This window comes from Culex pipiens, chromosome 1 (assembly GCF_016801865.2).
Source record: "Culex pipiens pallens isolate TS chromosome 1, TS_CPP_V2, whole genome shotgun sequence".
NCBI classification, from domain to species: Eukaryota; Metazoa; Arthropoda; class Insecta; order Diptera; family Culicidae; genus Culex; species Culex pipiens.
The window spans coordinates 77,591,604-77,610,066 of NC_068937.1; the positions used below are offsets into that span (position 1 = coordinate 77,591,604).

The following is an 18,463-nucleotide window of genomic DNA, read 5'->3' on the forward strand; positions in this document are numbered from 1 at the left end:
ATGGTGTGCGTTCCGACGCCGGAGACGAAGCCACCACCGACGTCGGTGCTGCTGCGGGTCAAGACCGGCAAGTAGGCCGACGAGCTGTATGCCCAAATAAGAGGCCGGGTCATGGAATATTGTTTAATGTTTCACTAAATAGGAAATAAATTATTTAAAATTTGAAAAAAAAACCAGAAAAATGATTTCAACTGAAAAGCGTAATTCGGACGTGGAGTCCACGGTCATGCCACTGTGTTATGTAATCCCACGTACACTTCCACGACGGCCATCACCACCGCAGAACCTTCTCCAGTCCGTAACCCGATCTACGTGCAGACCGTGCCGTTTAGATCCGGAGAAACGACTGGACTGGCATGTTTTGGCCCACAATAGTGTCTGACTGAGCGAACCGAGCTGATAACAATCCGGGTGTTGGCCACGAGTTTTGCAGGATCGGCGAACGAGAGTTGGAGTTTGAGGAATCAGTTTTGCCGACTTGTGTATGGATCGGTGTTTGATTCTTGTCGGAGAGCGCACTCTTTTGACAGGTTCCTGCCACGGTTCTTCAAGGAGGTGATGGATGACGGAGTGAAATATATTTGTTGTGGACAAAACCCGCCTTCTGGTGGCCGCGATGGATCTGTACTTCCTGTAGACGTAGTTCAGGATGAAATAATGAATGAAGATTTGGATCTGTTGAGTCCATGGCTGAGTCTCTTCAGCGGGGTGAAACAGAGTCTGCTCAGTTTCGCGAATACGCAATACAGTTGCAGAGGGTCAGGAAGGATTTGATGTCGTGGGGGGCAGGAGTAGGGAGCAGGACAGGGCCAACTCGTACAACATGCGGATATTCAGCTGTTTTGTGGAGGGTGGTGGGGAGAATGAATGTGTGGCGGTGGCCGGAGATCTTGAGGTAGCACGTGGATTTCTCCCAGGCTTTTCCCAGGTTTCTGCCCTTAGTTGAGTTCGGTTATGCGGTTACCCTGATGGATAAGGTCGGGAACACCATCCGCGAGCGGTTGGTCCATGATAATCAGTAGTCAATCAGCAAATAGGTTGAGGCAGTGATGGAGACAACGCCGGTTCTTTTACGGTCGGCCAGCATCCGAGGCGATGGCAAAAAGTCGGTTGTTACCGGAACAGAATCGCAGCAGTAGAACCACACAAACGAGAATGTAGTGTTTTTCCTGCGGTTCGGATTAAAGATTTTCAAGCTGTCAAAGTGACTTTTCTCAACGACAAGATAACTAAATATAAGATGGGAATGGAATATCAAATCAGCGCTAATCAATTAGCTAGTTGACGAAAATCAGCGCTAATTAATTAGTGTAAATCTGATTGATTAGCTGTGTCCTGCCCCTCGGGGTCGACCCACTTTACCAAAAAAAAGTGTTATCCGAGTTGAACTCGAAAAATCATGATAATTACCATTTTTTTGGTTTTATTTGGTAAGCGTGTACGACCGGTGAGAGCGAGAGAGGCTTCTGCATTCTCAAACAAGCTGCCTTGTTGTTAGAGCGAGACAGACATCACGATTGACGATTAAATTAATAAAAAAAATAACTTCGCTTCGCATCACCCATCGTTTGTCTGTGTCAAACTTGTTCAAACGTGTTTGACACGTAGGCGTCTCAGTCATAAGATTTTGAAGAAAACCTACCATAATTTTAAAAAAACAACACAAAAGTATCATTTAAGTTTTTCTATCGTGAATCATGAGCTCCTGTGATGTAGAAAAAATGGGTACGGTTACTAAGATGGTTGAAAAATATCATTTCTAATGAAAAACATTTAATCAAACATAGGTTGGAGTGTGAAAAAGCATTGCAATAGCGGGCGAAAAATCTCTGAGATTTACATAACCCTGGCAAAAGAAAGTCCAATTCGAGTATTGGAGTCGGATGAGGATTTCTACAACAGTTTAAATGAGCAAGAAACAGGTATTTGTTTATTTTTTTTTATTATTTTATTTATTTATGAGTTCCCATCATAAAATCCCCATTTCACTTTCATCCCTTGCTTAGTTCATCCATACCATCATTCAAAACTGACTCAATATGTCAAAATTGAGGTTGTTTATACTCCAAAAATCTGTACATACAGATTTTGTTAAAATGATTAAATTTAAAAATAGTAATAGAGTTATCTACGTGCGCATGTATTGCGTGTACGTACACAAAAAAGATTGAGGTTAAATTTTGTACCGACCAGCAAAACAAATAGCGTGCTAGCGTGCGTGAGATCGGGCTTAGATAACTCTATTTAATTATGCTTTAATATGATTAAAAAGCTTAAATCCCTGGGCTTTGTCATAATGAGTATCATAGGTTGATGCTTGTTTGGCAAGGAGTATGATTTGATTTTGATCCGATGTGGAATTAAAATCGAAGTTTTCAGTATATTGCTGAAGCTTCCATTTTTACACATGGACACCATTTCATGCTACGAGAACCCACTTTGACGCAGTCTCAGGGCTTAGTCGATGGCCAGTAAGCTGTCATCGAGACGAGACAAGGAGGTTCTCCGGTAGTGGAAATCGACGGTAACATTTCAAAAGGCATCATGTACATTTTTACACTTTGTGGGTTATTGCATATTCTGAAAGTACTCCTAATAAGCTACCTCTTCTCCACCAAAAATCAGCAAAAGTTACTTCAGTAAAGTCTGTTTAATCATGATGGGTTAACCCTCTACAACCTAACCCCGCCTTTAGAAGGGCTTCGATCTAAAAAATCGCCAAAAATCATTTTTCCAACCAATTTTTGATCTTTAAAAAGCATTGGATAGAAGAACTCTTCAAATTTTAGAAATTTTGAGGGTTGGAAGTTTAACTTGTTTTATGTGACTTTGCCAATGTTTTAAAAAATGTCATTTTTTTAGGGGTCAACTTTGGCTGTGTTTTTTACTAACATTTCCTATATTTTGAGTAAAAAGAAGTATGCAGTAATTTTTGTAGTGTCCCAGACTATGCCTCTACGCATTTTTTTTTTTTTTTGCAATTTAAATGATGATGGTGCCATTCTATAGCAGAAAAAAGACTGTAAAAATGTTTAAAAATTAGGTAGGCAAAATGTAATTATATTAGGTGGTAGAATAGGCCAAATACTACCAAAAACCAACATAAACTAAACAAGATAAATGCAAATTAAAATACTAAAAACAAAACAAGAAAAAAATAAAATAAGACAAGTAAAGTTTTTCGTAGAACAAAAGTTGCTCAAAATGACCTCCTGAACACGGGAAAAATAAATATTTTCGAAAAAAAAATTTGGGCAGTAGAGGGTTAAATAAAGTAACATAAACAAAATCTCTGCCATCAGCAGTCCCTGTTTATATAGCTCTGTCAACCTGTCAAATAAAAGACTACATGAACCTCGTGACGAAAAAAAGCATCATGAAAAAAGCGCCATGTACACGCTTACTGGGGGAACTCAAATTTTAAGTTCGTTCAATCAAAATGAAGTTCGGTTCAGCGATGTCAATTTTGAGATGAGTTTGTTTTGATTTTGTTTGGCAAATTTGAGATCACTGAACCGAACTTCATTTTGATTGGCGACTTTGCCGAAATAAAAAAGTGACATTTCTGGACTTAGCGCGTTTTGAAAGTAGGTGTTTTGGTAAGTTTGCTAAAAGAAATATTTTATTCAGAATATCTTCTATTTTTTTTAGTTTTACAGCATTATTTATGGCGCGCCGTGTGGATTAACATCGAATAGGAACCAGAAGGAACCAGCAGAAGGAATTTCCACGGGGCGTTGCTAGGTTGCCCTTCAAGAGGGTCAACAAATGTTTCCCGATTTTCTCTTAAATTTACAATCTTTGCATTTTCAGATCTTGATCCTCGACGATGGTCCACTCGGAAATAAACTTCCCGCTGGAACCATCTCCCTTTCCAGCACTGCCTTCCCTCGGAGTGGCCGCTGGTGAAAGTTGGACGGGCTTTCAAACATGACTTCCCGTGTGCGGAGGACCCGGTAGGACGGTGGCGTTTGAACGACTGCCGGAAGCGATTGAAAGTGACTGTTTAAGGCACCGCTTTCGGACCACGTCGTTGGTCAACATGATGACCTTGGTGGGGAGAACCCGGCAAGACGGTGGTGTTTGAACGACCGACGGACTACGTGGTGGTGAAGACGGAATGGAAATAGGAACCGGAGGGGTACCGTAACCGGAAGTCGACTTCCGGGCCGCGTGCTTTTGAGAACAAGTCGTTGGTCCGGCAGAAGGCCGGTATGTTGATACGTTGGGACGAGCTAGAGCAGACGGGTTGTTATGGACCGTACTGGTCAAGTGAACCTGTAGGACGGATATCATGACGATTGGTCCGTTGGTGACAGCACGTGAAGTTTGACGGAGAAGATGTTTCGGTAAGTTAGCTTGAAAACATCTTAGAGAATTTGTAAGTAACTGTATTTATGATTACAGTTTATGGTGCTGATGATGGACAATCTTTGCTGCGACAAGTTTCTGCCATTGTTCCGTGGGTGACAAAATTGCACTCCTGAGCAGCTGCTCGATGCTCCGCTCCGGAAAAGTTGCACCGAAAACGTAAAGAAAACCTCAGGCAGACAGTTATCAAGACGTTGAGCAATCCTTGGTCCGCCTAAAGCAGGAAAACAACACCGCGGGAGGCTATCCGGGTGGGACGAAGGGAGAACAGGAACCTGCAGGACGTTCATCGCATCGCAATGGATGGGTGCTTGCATCACGGTGAGACGACGTTTTTGGACTTTTTTGTTCGGCAGACGCACACGCAGTTTCAGGACATGGACGAGCGGAACCTGCGGTACACGGACACGCTGTTTACGGAGTAGGAGCGGGGCGTTAGTATTAAGGCGACGCCGAGGTGACGATCGCGGTGGGGTGGTGCTGTTTAAAGACGCGGTGGAGAGCGGGACGTTGCACGCCGGGCAGGAGGTTCGAGTGCTGGGTGAAAACTACTCGCTCGTGGACGAGGCAGATTCCAGTCCGCTGTAGGTCGAGCTGTTGTGGATCTACAAGGTGCATTACAAGGTCGAGTTGAACCGCGTCCACCTGTGCATCGTCGAAACCTCGACCATCACCGATGTCAACATAAACGAGGACGTATTTGTCTTCCGGCCGCCGAACTCCCGAAAATAATGAACGGCCTGCGCAAGGTCAACAAATCTTACCCATTATTCTCGCCCCTGATGGAAGAATCCGGTGAGCACGTGATTCTCGGCGCCGGTAAACTCTACTCTACCTGGACTGCGTGATGCACCTGCGCAAGATGTACTCCGAAATCGACATCCATTGGCCGATCCGGTGGTGGCTTTTTGCGAGAGTGTTGCGAGACGAGATTGTTCAAGTGTTTCGAGACGCCCAACAAAAAGAACAAGATTACGATGATTGCGGTACCGGTCAGCTACGACTGGGATCTGATTGCGGCACAATCTACCTGGGCCTTCGGTCCGGACAACACCAGCCCAAACAAAGTCCTGCTCGGTACCGTCAAAGACTCCATCGTGTAAAGTTTCCAGTGGAGCACGCGCGAAGACCACTCTACGAAGAATCCCATTCTAAACGTCGAGTTCCAAATCCTGGACCAATCCATCGCCCAGGAACCGTTCCACCGCGGAGGTGGCCAAATCAGCCCAACCTCACGCCGAGTCGCCTACTGGAACCGTACCATTTCATCGAAGTGCAAGACCCCGCCGATTGCGTTTCCTTCGTGTACACCGTCCTCGTCCGGCGACGCACCCGTTCCCGGTTCCCCTCTCTACACCATCAAAGATTTTATCCGTTTTGCCGTGGAAGGTTCTACCGCTCGTTCAACCTCTCCCAAAGAAACTTCCTTCGCCTCCTCACACTCTGGTTCGACTACGGCCAATACCCGAAGGTCTTTGACGCCATAGGACATGCGCATAATCGAGACAACATGCAGTTAATCGCCTGAACCGACACCCCGCGCGACCTCGTCGGCGAACTCATCATTGATATCGGCAAGTGTCACTCGATAGTCCTCTTGTACCCGTAATCAATTCCGTCGTCCAAACAAGATTCTCGGCTCAAATGCTGCAAGTGATAATGATGAAATTATAATTTAACAAACAGTTGCAGTTATTACCACATCTCCATCATGCTAGAGTACGGTTCAGGAGTAGTACGTTACTTTCCAGCTGATGCCCCGTGGGAGGTCCTCGATTACACTTGCGCTGGCTTCGGAAGATACCTCCGATGGTCCACCGACATCTAAGCTGTACGATCCCAAGGTCTGCAAAAGCATCCCCACCAGCTCGTTGCCGATTCGGCCAGAATTAACAGCATCATCGATCGCGAACAGCAAGAACTCAACAATCAGATTGTTGTCGACAGAATGGACTGCCCGGAGAACATCCTTGTCCAGCAACCCCTCGATTAGCTTAAAGACCGTAGGGTGAAAGTGGCGAGCAAGGATATTGCGGAACCATCGTCGGAACCATCTGCTCCGGTGGGCGAGCAAGCCGAACCGATCACGGAATCGCCAGAGCCAACTCCACGGTGGGTTGGACAAAGGTCCGCTCAGGTTTATCGGGAAAATTGTCCTGCTCGATGTTGAAGGATTTGCGAAAGCGGCTAAAATATCACATCTGCACCCAGTTTGAAGTGGTCAAGGTTGAGATTGAACCGGACACGATTTCCACGGAGGTTTTGGTGCAGGTTAAGGTTCGGATCATTTAACCTTTACGCGAAAAGTTTGTGCTAATTCATACAAATATTTGCAGATGAGTTGAACGATCGCAGGAAGAATTGCCAAAAGCGCGCGAGACCAGAGTTACGACTTTTCTGTTGAACCTACCCTGGGAACCAGTTTTGGAACGGACTTGTTCGCATCCTGCGGTTCATCGTCTGGCGCTATTCGTTCGTGGTCAAAGGTTGCACACTCATTTGCACTTGAACTTCCGTTCCCCAGATGCTGTCTACCTTACCCCGTTGGCCTTTCCTCGACACGGCCAGTTCCACAAACGCGTTCGAACCGCTATCCACGCCGCCGGCTCCCAAGGTGCTTCATGTAACTGACTCGAAAATGTCCACTGCCCCTTCGGAGGAACGCCGTCGTAGATCCGGCTCGATCTCGGATGTCTACGCCGAAGAGGAGCTTCTGGAAATTGCACGCTCCCCCAAGTTCCGCAACGATCTGAGTTTGCCTTTATAAGAACCCTGGTGGAGACAAACAAAGTACGCCTTCCCCACCGTGGAATGATCTTCTACTCATCCTCTTTCGAAGCAACTCTAGCCCAAGCGCAGAGTGGACAAAACTCGGCGCCATCAAAGACTCCATCATGCAATGGATCTAGTGGGACACACGCTAAAAACCACTGTGCGGGGAACACATACGACACGTTAAGTTCCGGATTCTCGACGCCGTCATCGCCCAGGAACCGCACCATCGCGGAGGTGGTCAATTCATCCCAATCACCCGCCGAATCGCCTACTCAGCCTTTGTCATGGCAACACCCCGCCTCATGGAACCGTGCCTCTTCGTCGAAGTGCAAGCCGTACTCGCCCGGCGACGTGCCCCCGTCACCCAGGACGCACTCGTCTCCGGTTCCCCCCTCTACACCATCAAAGCATTCATCCCGTCCAGCGATTCGTTCGATGTCTTTCACCACTGGCAGATTATCCCCGGCGATCCGCTCGACAAGAGCATCGTCATCCGGTCTCTAGCAAGTGTCACTCGGTAGTCCTCGTCCACCCGTAGTCGCTGGAACCGTTGCATTAAATGCTGAAAATAATAATGATTAATGAAAATCGAATTTAATAAAATAACATATAAATAAAGTCACCAAAAAACTAGCCCAGATCGACAATTTCCTTTCTACTACCATTCCGAACCGATATCCGTCCCCCGGAACCGTTTTTCTGCTTTCCCGGAGGATTTTTCCGGTACCCATCGCATGTCAAATTTGACATCGGCTCCACCATGTTAAAATTAAGTTCGGGTACTCGATGTCAAATTTGTATGACTACGGTTTGCGCCGTTTTGCTTGGATCCACTCAAATTTGAGTTCCCCTGGTAAGCGTGTATACATTCGGCGAAGAAAAACGAATCATAACAAAGCGTCCCCTTCAATGACAGCAGGGTGATATAAACTAGGGCAGATATTATATTTCTAGGGTGAAGTGGAATTGGGCAATTTGAGATTGTGGAACGGGAATGAGAGGAATGGGTAGGAGGGTTATTTAATTTATAATACATATAATAATATAAGAGAATAAAATCAGCAAATAATGATGGAATGGAACACTCTCACCAAGAGTCAGCAAATCTTCAAAAGACACATCCAGATTGTGCCCCAATCCTAACATTTTATTTGTTTAGATTTACACACACACAAAATTAAAATTTGAAGCTACTACTGATATAAAAAAAAAAACAATTTCAGCAATTAAAAAAAATATAATAATAATAATTTATGAACCACCCTAATGTACTTAGATTTTATTTCATGAAAAAAATGTATTTTTTGAATTCAGCTGCCCAAAATTACCCTAATATGACATATTTGGTAGAATACCTGACATTTTTTTAATTTTGTCACACGGAGAAGATCCACTGTGCGTCGGCGTCCTGGTTCACAGCGATTCTGAGAAAGAGATGCACCGGCCCCAGGGATGTGATCCGGAACCGTTTCTTGAGCTCCTCCTCGACGCGTAGCCACGGCTACGTCACGACTGTCATCCACATACAAGGCGAGTGAAGTCAAAATCGAACAAAGATCGAACCAAGTTTTTGGCGCGTAGCGTTTGAAAAGTTCGTGTGCGCATCGGTCATAATTTACAAAAAATATTATTGCCTTCCTCACTTTACTGAGGAAAGGCTATAAAATCACTCGAAAAACGAACTTTTTAGTTAGACCTCATAGACCTACCTTCATTTGTACATATCGACTCAGAATCACCAGCTGAGCAAATGTATGTGTGTTTGGCTGTATCTTGTCACAGGCTCAACCGATTTTGGCCGGAATGGTTTTAATCGATCCGTCTTAACGTCCCCTAAGTTGCTATTTAAATTCATGCAGTTTAATCATGTATTTAAAAAGTTATGTTAAAAAAACTGTTTCATATTAAATTAAAATTATGGTAAAAAGGGTGGTTTTTTCATGAAAGCCTCACATGTTATATATTTTTAGAAAGCATATGAGAAGATCTTTCTTGTGGATTAAGAATTTTCAAGATCTGACTTACCTATCTAAAATTACAAGCAGTTTAAAAAATGGTCTGAATTTACATAACCTCAAATGATCCCGTCTGATCGCTACGAAAAAAGCCTTGTAGAGGGATGCCATTTTTCTGAAAGACGGTGTCTGTATAATCTTGACAAAAAGTCTGTAGGAAGTGTTTTTTTTACTCGTCACTTATTTTTATTAGGACCTCTTAGGTGCTGCGATCACGTTAGGGGGGATCCATAAACCATGTGGACACTTTAGTGCAGGGGTGCTCAAAGTTTTTGAAGGCCGGGCCAAATTTGAAGCTCAAATGAGCTTGCGGGCCAAATTTACAAAAAAAAGGTTGTTAAAAAAAACGTTATTTTAATGTAAAAGATTACATTTCTGTTATTGACCCTTGCACTGTAACTTGGATTTTGCCCGCAGTTTTTTGTCGCACTTTTGACAACAAGAATTCGAAAAACTAGGCAACCAGTAGTTGTTTGTTTACACTGCCAGTCGCAGTTTCCACCAAACTGGACATTCGCCGAGGGGCGCGACAAAAGTAAGAAATTAAATTATTTAATTAATTACCGGCAGAAATTAAATACATTAACGATTGTTTACGGTCAAAACATCGCCACCTCTCCTTACACTACATTGATTTGACAGTTTGACACCGCGCGTGTTTGTTGTTGTTTTTGGTGCAAAATTTGCGTTCTCGAAGAGCAGGTCGAGCAGCAAAGTGCAATCGCAGCACAGGCGAACCGGAAAAGTACGCAGCGCCATCCAAGGTGGTAAACAGGACGTGCTGGACGATATCGAAGCTGGCCCAGGCGGAAGATTCATTGGAGAAGGCCATCATGTGGCACATTGAGACGCACCTGGATGCTGCGTTTGCTGAAACGGATCCTCGACTCCAATTCTTCCCATGGGCCACATATTTCGGAGAAAAAGGTCCTACGCGGCCCACCAGAAGTGGTTTCCCCTGATGTTGCCGACCGTTGCCAACCTCATCACTATCGAGTTTTCGACCTCCATTAGACCCGTGACAACCTCCATCACCCGGCGGAAAAGCAATCGCCGGTTGAAAGTAATGAGGACTCTTTCCGGGAACAGAATGTTGTGTATTTGTTCACATCCAGCTTATGCACCAAAGTCCTTAGCGATCGGCAATGTGGCATTTTTGTTCCAGACCCAGGATGTTGACTTAAGAGGGGGGGGAGCACGGGCCCTTCCCCCCCCCCCCTTTTTGACCTTTTCCTTGACGTGATAGGCTGCCCTCCAATTTGCCTCCCCCTCCCCATGCTCAGTTGGAACTCGACGCTGCGTTCCAGACATTTCAAGAAATGACCAACTCAACACGGTTCTATACGATTTTTGTTGAAATAAATGAAACAAAGGAGTTGAGTTATTTGTTATTTTATTCGTCTATTTTCAATCAAATTTACCAAAAAGTCATCACCTAACTAGATGCCACTCCAAGAAACTAACCCTGGTAATGTTTGCTCTTCCTTGGCCCACGGTCCTGAACCTGCGAGCGTTAAAGTGGCCAGCTACCTGAATCATTTGCCGGATGAATGACTCCAGCAACCGAGCGTAAATGCACAGGATTTCATTTCCCCCGGTGCCGGCTTGTTGAAGGCATCGCTGTCACAAGCCACCACCAGCTGCAACGAAATATTGGTAGTGTTCGACGTCTGATTGTTATTTTTAAACTTGAATTGCATCCTGCAACCCTGCAAGGCGCATCGATGAAACCACACTTTCGCAGCTTTTTGATTTGCTACTGGCCAATGTAATCAAATTCTGCCGGCTCCAACTCTTCTCCGCCTTGGCACGTTTACACCTTCCTGCTCCGCATCTTTCTTTTTTATTCAACGCGATCAAGAATGTCTAGCGGTTTATTGAAATATTCAATAGTACAATAATTAACAAGTCCATTTTTTTGACAAGCGCGAAACCAATACAAACTTGACAGACGAGCGCGCGAAGGAGACACGAAGCAAACCAATGTTTTCAAAGCAGGTGTGGCGCTGTCAAATCTCAAATGACATGAAGAATTTAATTCCTTAATGTATTAAATACCGAAAATAAATATATTAAGGCCTTTGTCACGCCCCTCGACATTCGCACTTTAAAATTGCGATTGACAGCTGAAAGCACTTTGATCATTTTTTAGGAAATTTAAATTTTCCCAAGGCAGTTTGACAAGTCGCAGAGTGCGATCGATAGCAATAATTTAGTGCGAAGTCCAAGTTAGTGGGAATTGCGCAATATTTAAAAAAAATGTCTTTTCAAAATAATAGAAACCACAAAATAACGAGTTACTATCGGTATTGTTGTTTCTATTTGAAAAAAAAGTTCTTAGCTGAATGTACTTGTGTTTTCAAAAAAAAAAAATAAAGTTTTGTTTTTACAATTTTACAATTTTTATGTTGAACAATTCTTCTATAAGTTAAGTGTGACTAATGAACAATCGTTGAGATCCAGAATTTGAACATTTCAATGAAAAACAACTTTTAGAAAATGTTTTAAGCTTCCGTATAGTTAACCTGCAATCATTTTTTTCAAAAAAAGCGAATCAACATTTATTTATTTAATCGAAAATTCACTAAAATTCAAATTATTTTTAATAAACCCAAACATGCTCAAATGATTTTAAATGCAAAGGAATGCATATTTAATTAATTTCAGCTAAATGCACTTAAATTTCATTTTTTTAAGTTTTTTGAAAATATATTTATGCTCCTGGTTTTTTGAGTCAATTTTTTAATAATGGTGGAGGGTGGGTTGATCGACGAAAGCTTTGTAAAATATTTGCTGCAAACTTGATCCTCCGATTTCCACATTTTGTCTGCCTGAATCAGTTGATAGTCAATCAGATTCGTTATCTAACTGTAATGAGCTCGAATCCCTAAGGAAGTGCAATGTAAGTTTGAGGGTGACTTGCAAATTAATAAAGAAAACTTTTATTTTTGCAACTATTACAGAATTCTACCTAAGTCAAACTTGAACGTTTTTTTGATATTTCTAAAAATGTTTGATGAAAGTTTTGACGATATTTACTAGTTTCACTCATATTGAAACGTGTGAAATTGTTTTAATTATAAAATATTTTGAACAAATTATTTGTATCCTAAAGTGGGGATCAAAATATTGATAAACCATAAGTTTCTTTTTATTAACAAAAAAATAAAAAAGATTAGCATATAAAAACTTAAAATAAACCATAATTTTGAAAAAGTATAAAATCACTTTACAAGTGGTCAACGGGCCATTTTACATGATCATTAAAAATGGGTCCGCGGGCCACAAAATATCACATCGCGGGCCACGTTTGGCCCGCGGGCCATACTTTGGGCACCCATGCTTTAGTGGATTGTTATCACTCTATAAATGAGAGGAAGGCACCAACCACCTAAAGGCTGATACGCAGATGGGAAGGAACGCAAAACTCCATACAAAAAAACGCCCAAGAAACGGTCAAGGAAAGGGTCACGAAAAGATTTTTCTTAAGTGGTACGCAGCTGAAAAGTAACAGAAACGGAAAGATTGCGTTTGACGTTTCTTCGCGCGGTGCTTGTTTATAATATGTTTTGATGAAAAAATCAAAGAATTGTAATTTATCTTTTTGAATGCGACTGATAATTACAAACGTTTAAATAATTTTGTATTGGAGATAATAATATTTAAAATTCCCGCCGAATCTCAAAAAGCAGAATATTGAAACTAAAAGGAAAGATTTAGTTTCGGTCGAAATGGAGTAAAAAAAGAAGTTGTCTTTATATATGTCGGCCATCGTGTCACCAACAATTTATTGCTAGTACCAACCAGCTACCTCTGGATTATGAGTCCCCTGCACTGTCCGATTTATCCACACTCGCGGGACCAAAATGAAGTAAATCAGAGTGAAATTAAACTTGACAATAATCATACAAATATATATGTTCTTACTGAAAATACAATAATAATCTGAAATTTTGAAATCCAACCAAACAACAAATTCAAAAATGTGAAAAAAACAAACATTTCAGAAATGTAAAATAACATTTTAAATTTATAATAATAATAAAGAAAATTTCAACAAAAATCTGAAATTTGGAAAATCAAAATTAAAAATATGCAGAATTGAATAATAATTTTAATTTTTAACGTTTTTATGAATTCCATAGATCAAAAATGTTAAAATTCGAAACGAATGTACAAGTCGAAATTCCAAAAGTTTTAAAAATCGGATACATAAAAATTCGTAAATACAAATTTACGAAAACCTCGAAATTATAACAATCAATAACTCTATTTCTTCCAAAATTAAAAAATGTAGAATGAAAATTTAAGAGTAAAGAAATTAAAAAAAATTAAGAAATTCAAAAAATGTAAAAATTTAGGAATAAAAAAATTTAAAATTTAAGAATTAAAAAATTTAAAATTTAAGAATTTAGGAACTTAGGAATTTAGGAATTTAGGAATTTAGGAACTTAGGAATTTAAGAATTTAGGAATTTAGGAATTTAGGAATTTAGGAATTTAGGAATTTAGGAATTTAGGAATTTAGGAATTTAGGAATTTAGGAATTTAGGAATTTAGGAATTTAGGAATTTAGGAATTTAGGAATTTAGGAATTTAGGAATTTAGGAATTTAGGAATTTAGGAATTTAGGAATTTAGGAATTTAGGAATTTAGGAAATTAGGAATTTAGGAATTTAAGAATTTAAGAATTCAAGAATATAAGAATTTAAGAATTTAAGAATTTAAGAATTTAAGAATTTAAGAATTTAAGAATTTAAGAATTTAAGAATTTAAGAATTTAAGAATTTAAGAATTTAAGAATTTAAGAATTTAAGAATTTAAGAATTTAAGAATTTAAGAATTTAAGAATTTAAGAATTTAAGAATTTAAGAATTTAAGAATTTAAGAATTTAAGAATTTAAGAATTTAAGAATTTAAGAATTTAAGAATTTAAGAATTTAAGAATTTAAGAATTTAAGAATTTAAGAATTTAAGAATTTAAGAATTTAAGAATTTAAGAATTTAAGAATTTAAGAATTTAAGAATTTAAGAATTTAAGAATTTAAGAATTTAAGAATTTAAGAATTTAAGAATTTAAGAATTTAAGAATTTAAGAATTTAAGAATTTAAGAATTTAAGAATTTAAGAATTTAAGAATTTAAGAATTTAAGAATTTAAGAATTTAAGAATTTAAGAATTTAAGAATTTAAGAATTTAAGAATTTAAGAATTTAAGAATTTAAGAATTTAAGAATTTAAGAATTTAAGAATTTAAGAATTTAAGAATTTAAGAATTTAAGAATTTAAGAATTTAAGAATTTAAGAATTTAAGAATTTAAGAATTTAAGAATTTAAGAATTTAAGAATTTAAGAATTTAAGAATTTAAGAATTTAAGAATTTAAGAATTTAAGAATTTAAGAATTTAAGAATTTAAGAATTTAAGAATTTAAGAATTTAAGAATTTAAGAATTTAAGAATTTAAGAATTTAAGAATTTAAGAATTTAAGAATTTAAGAATTTAAGAATTTAAGAATTTAAGAATTTAAGAATTTAAGAATTTAGGAATTTAAGAATTTAAGAATTTAATAATTCCAGAAAAAAAATTAAACATTTGTACCAGCCGTATTTTATAACTTCAAAATTTCTTAGCTTCCTAATTTCCTAGTTTCCGAATTTCCTTATTTCCTAATTTCCATACTTCCAAAATTCCTGATTTCTTTACTTCCTAACTTCCTGAACTCCTAATTTCCTAGTTTCCTAATTTCCTAACTTCCTAATTTCCTGATTTCCTAATTTCCTAACTTCTTAATTTACTAACTCCCTAACTTCTTAATTTCCTAATTTCATAGTTTCCTGATATCCTAATTTCCCAATTTCCTAACTTCTTAACTTCCACACTTCCTTATATTGTTATTCCTAACTTCCTAATTTCCAAATTTCCTAACTTCCTAATTTCTTAATTTCCTAATTTCCTAACTTCCTAATTTCCTAACATATTATTTTCCTAATTTCACGATTTTCTAATTTCTGAATTTCCTATTTCCATTATTTCATAATTTCCTAATTTCCTAGTTTCCTAATTTCTTAACATATTAATTTCATAATTTCTTAACTTCCTAACTTCCTAAACTCCTAATTTCCTAGTTTCCTAATTTCCTCATTTCCTAATTTCCTAACTTCCTAACATCCTAATTTCCTTACATATTAATTTTCTAATTTCTTAATTTCCTTGTTTCATAATTTCATAATTTTCTTATTTTATTTATTTTACTAATTTGCTAATATCATAATTTCGAAATTTCCTAATTCCCTTGTTTCCTAATTTCCTAATTTTTTAATTTCCTTATTTCATAATTACATATTTTTTTAATTTCAGTTTTTCTTGTTTTAGAATTTAAGAATTTCTAAATTTGCTTTTATTTATTGATTTCTTTATTTTGTTTATAATTGTTGTTAAAAGTTTTAGAATAAACATTTTTAATCTATTTAATTTAAAGTTTTGAATATTTTTAATCTTTTTATTTTTTCCTCGAAAGAACCTCAAGCGCGCACACCGTCAATCGCGCTAATACCGAACTGTCAACTTTTCTTGGGGGGGTCACGAAAAGAACACGCAACATTTCTTGACCGCGTTCCTTCCGATCAGCATACCGTACTTAAAAGGTGGATTAAGTTACGTTTTTTAGTTTATTTTTTGTCCTTAAAAAAAGATTTACATTTAATCTCGGACTTAAACTTGGGATCAGCATTTAATTCCATCGAGCATTTAATGTTGGCATATCACCTTTTTGGTGTTTAATTAAAAATAGTTTTAAACATTTTCGACGGAAATTTAGTGAGTATTTTAAATGCGCAATTTATTTTAGACCTACCTTCATTTGTACATATCGACTCAGAATCACCAGCTGAGCAAATGTCTGTGTGTTTGGCTGTATGTAGACATGTGTACCAAATCAATGTCACTGAAATATCTTGTCACAGGCTCAACCGACTTTGGCCGGAATGGTTTTAATCGATCCGTCTTAACGTCCCCTAAGTTGCTATTTAAATTCATGCAGTTTAATCATGTATTTAAAAAGTTATGTTAAAAAAACTGTTTCATATTAAATTAAAATTATGGTAAAAAGGGTGGTTTTTTCATGAAAGCCTCACATGTTATATATTTTTAGAAAGCATATGAGAAGATCTTTCTTGTGGATTAAGAATTTTCAAGATCTGACTTACCTATCTAAAATTACAAGCAGTTTAAAAAATGGTCTGAATTTACATAACCTCAAATGATCCCGTCTGATCGCTACGAAAAAAGCCTTGTAAAGGGATGCCATTTTTCTGAAAGACGGTGTCTGTATAATCTTGACAAAAAGTCTGTAGGAAGTGTTTTTTTTACTCGTCACTTATTTTTATTAGGACCTCTTAGGTGCTGCGATCACGTTAAGGGGGATCCATAAACCATGTGGACACTTTAGTGGATTGTTATCACTCTATAAATGAGAGGAAGGCATCAACCACCTAAAGGTGGATTAAGTTACGTTTTTTAGTTTATTTTTTGTCCTTAAAAAAGATTTACATTTAATCTCGGACTTGAACTTGGGATCAGCATTTAATTCCATCGAGCATTTAATGTTGGCATATCACCTTTTTGGTGTTAAATTAAAAATAGTTTTAAACATTTTCGACGGAAATTTAGTGAGTATTTTAAATGCGCAATTTATTTTAAACCTGCAAAACATGACTAAGAAATCTTTCCACCGGTGAAAAGATTCCTCCTGCTCAACCTGGGAAGTATTCCATCCACCGATGGACCAGTTCATTTTGCACCGGTGGACCAGTTCCTCCTGCAAAACATGACTTATGGTACGTTCGTTTGAAGAACCGGTGCGGCACTGAGTGCCGCACTCGTCGGTGTCAGTTTTGGTTCAATCGAACGTCATTTGTCAGTGTGCATGGAACTCGCATGAAACTGAAAAAATATCGAGTGCGGCACTAGAGTTTCAGTTCCAAGATGGCGGCGATACTCGTGCGGAACTAGAGCTAGTTTCTTCAAAGAAACACTTTGACAGCTCTGAGTGCGACACTCAGTGCGGAACTAGCAATCAAACGAACGTACCATTAGAAATCTGTCCACCGGTGAATGTTTTTGAGTTACTATTATTTACATTTTATGATGAGAAAATATAATGCATTGATGTTCTCCTCGTCATTTTTCGATCACCCCAGTTAGCGAGCAGCATTTCTAAAAGATTTCGCCGCCCCAAACTTATAAGTGTTAGAATTGTTCAAAATTTGCATATTTGCACATATATTCTTATTCATTCTCCTCTTCTGATTCAATTATGTTCCATCAGTGCGAGCGGATGGTTGTGTTTGTTTACAAAGTGAAAAAACAGGATTGTGCATGCAAAAATATTGAGTGAAGGGACGCGCTGGACGGGGGGGAATCATTCAATTATGTTCCATCAGTGCGAGCGGAGGGTTGTGTTTGTTTACAAAGTAAAAACACAGGATTGTGTAGAGTCCGATTTGCGATGCCTTTCCGTTGGGTCGCAAGATTTTTCGTGTCCGTCGCGGCGTGCAACAACAACAAACCCCTATCATACCATTTCATCTCGATAAGCATCGTAACTCGTCATTCGCAAAGTTAATCAGTACCTCACTAAACATCAATCATTTAAAGCTCTTGGAATCATCTCAAGTTAAAAATTACACTGTTTAACCCTTCAGTTTTAATTACAAATGATTTTAGTTCTATCTTTCCACAGCCGGCTGTCTAAGACTAAACCATTTCATTTAAAATTTAACAACCGATAAACGGAATATGTCTCATCCGGAGCATCCGATTGCTTGCCTTGAGAATAATACATAATACCGTTCAACAAACTCTATGATTTTGGGTCGCATCATCATCTTCTATGATGACTCCTGACCAAAAACCCTATCCTACTAACAAGTTTTCTGGTTCCTGGCGCTCGTGGGGTGTAAGCACAGAGTGAATCAGCTGCCCTAGTAGCAACCTGCGCTAACTAACATTCCCGTCCCTTAAAATCGAGGTCTACAAACTGACATGGCGGGCGCCGTTGGTGGCCAATGACTGTTACCTATTCGCAACTGATCTAGCTTTAGCAATCATGGTGTTATATCTTTTCGGCGCATTCATACATGCTGTTGATAAGGGAAACACCACTAGATCGTTAAAGCCTATAATCAGTAGTGCTGAAAGGATATTACGGTTCTGTTCTGCAACGGAGGGGCAACCATGGGTGATCTCTCATGCTCATGCTCATGCTCATATATTCTTATTCATTCTCCTCTTCTGTTCGTCTT

General features: G+C 38.9%; 1 protein-coding gene and 1 long non-coding RNA gene across 4 annotated transcripts in view; one reads left to right on the plus strand and one right to left on the minus strand.

Moving 5' to 3' along the window:
• Positions 1-18,463, plus strand: part of LOC120430883 (E3 ubiquitin-protein ligase Mdm2-like) — a 55,344-nt gene that overhangs the window by 21,666 nt on the left and 15,215 nt on the right. The window contains exons 1-2 of one of the 3 annotated variants that reach the window (XM_039596011.2): positions 1,525-1,725; positions 1,788-1,922. The exons of 1 other annotated variant lie outside the window; for it this stretch is intronic. In XM_039596011.2, coding sequence (XP_039451945.1) covers positions 1,698-1,725; positions 1,788-1,922 — 163 coding nt within the window. In that variant the 5' untranslated portion in view covers positions 1,525-1,697. Of the gene's footprint in view, positions 1-1,524; positions 1,726-1,787; positions 1,923-18,463 lie in introns of those variants that run through there. One more of the 3 variants, XM_039596014.2, reaches the window with a different exon arrangement.
• Positions 5,291-18,460, minus strand: LOC128092386 (uncharacterized). The gene is made up of 2 exons (XR_008211712.1): positions 16,011-18,460; positions 5,291-8,851 (listed from the first exon to the last, which is right to left on the minus strand). It is a non-coding gene; the product is annotated as an uncharacterized LOC128092386 (long non-coding RNA).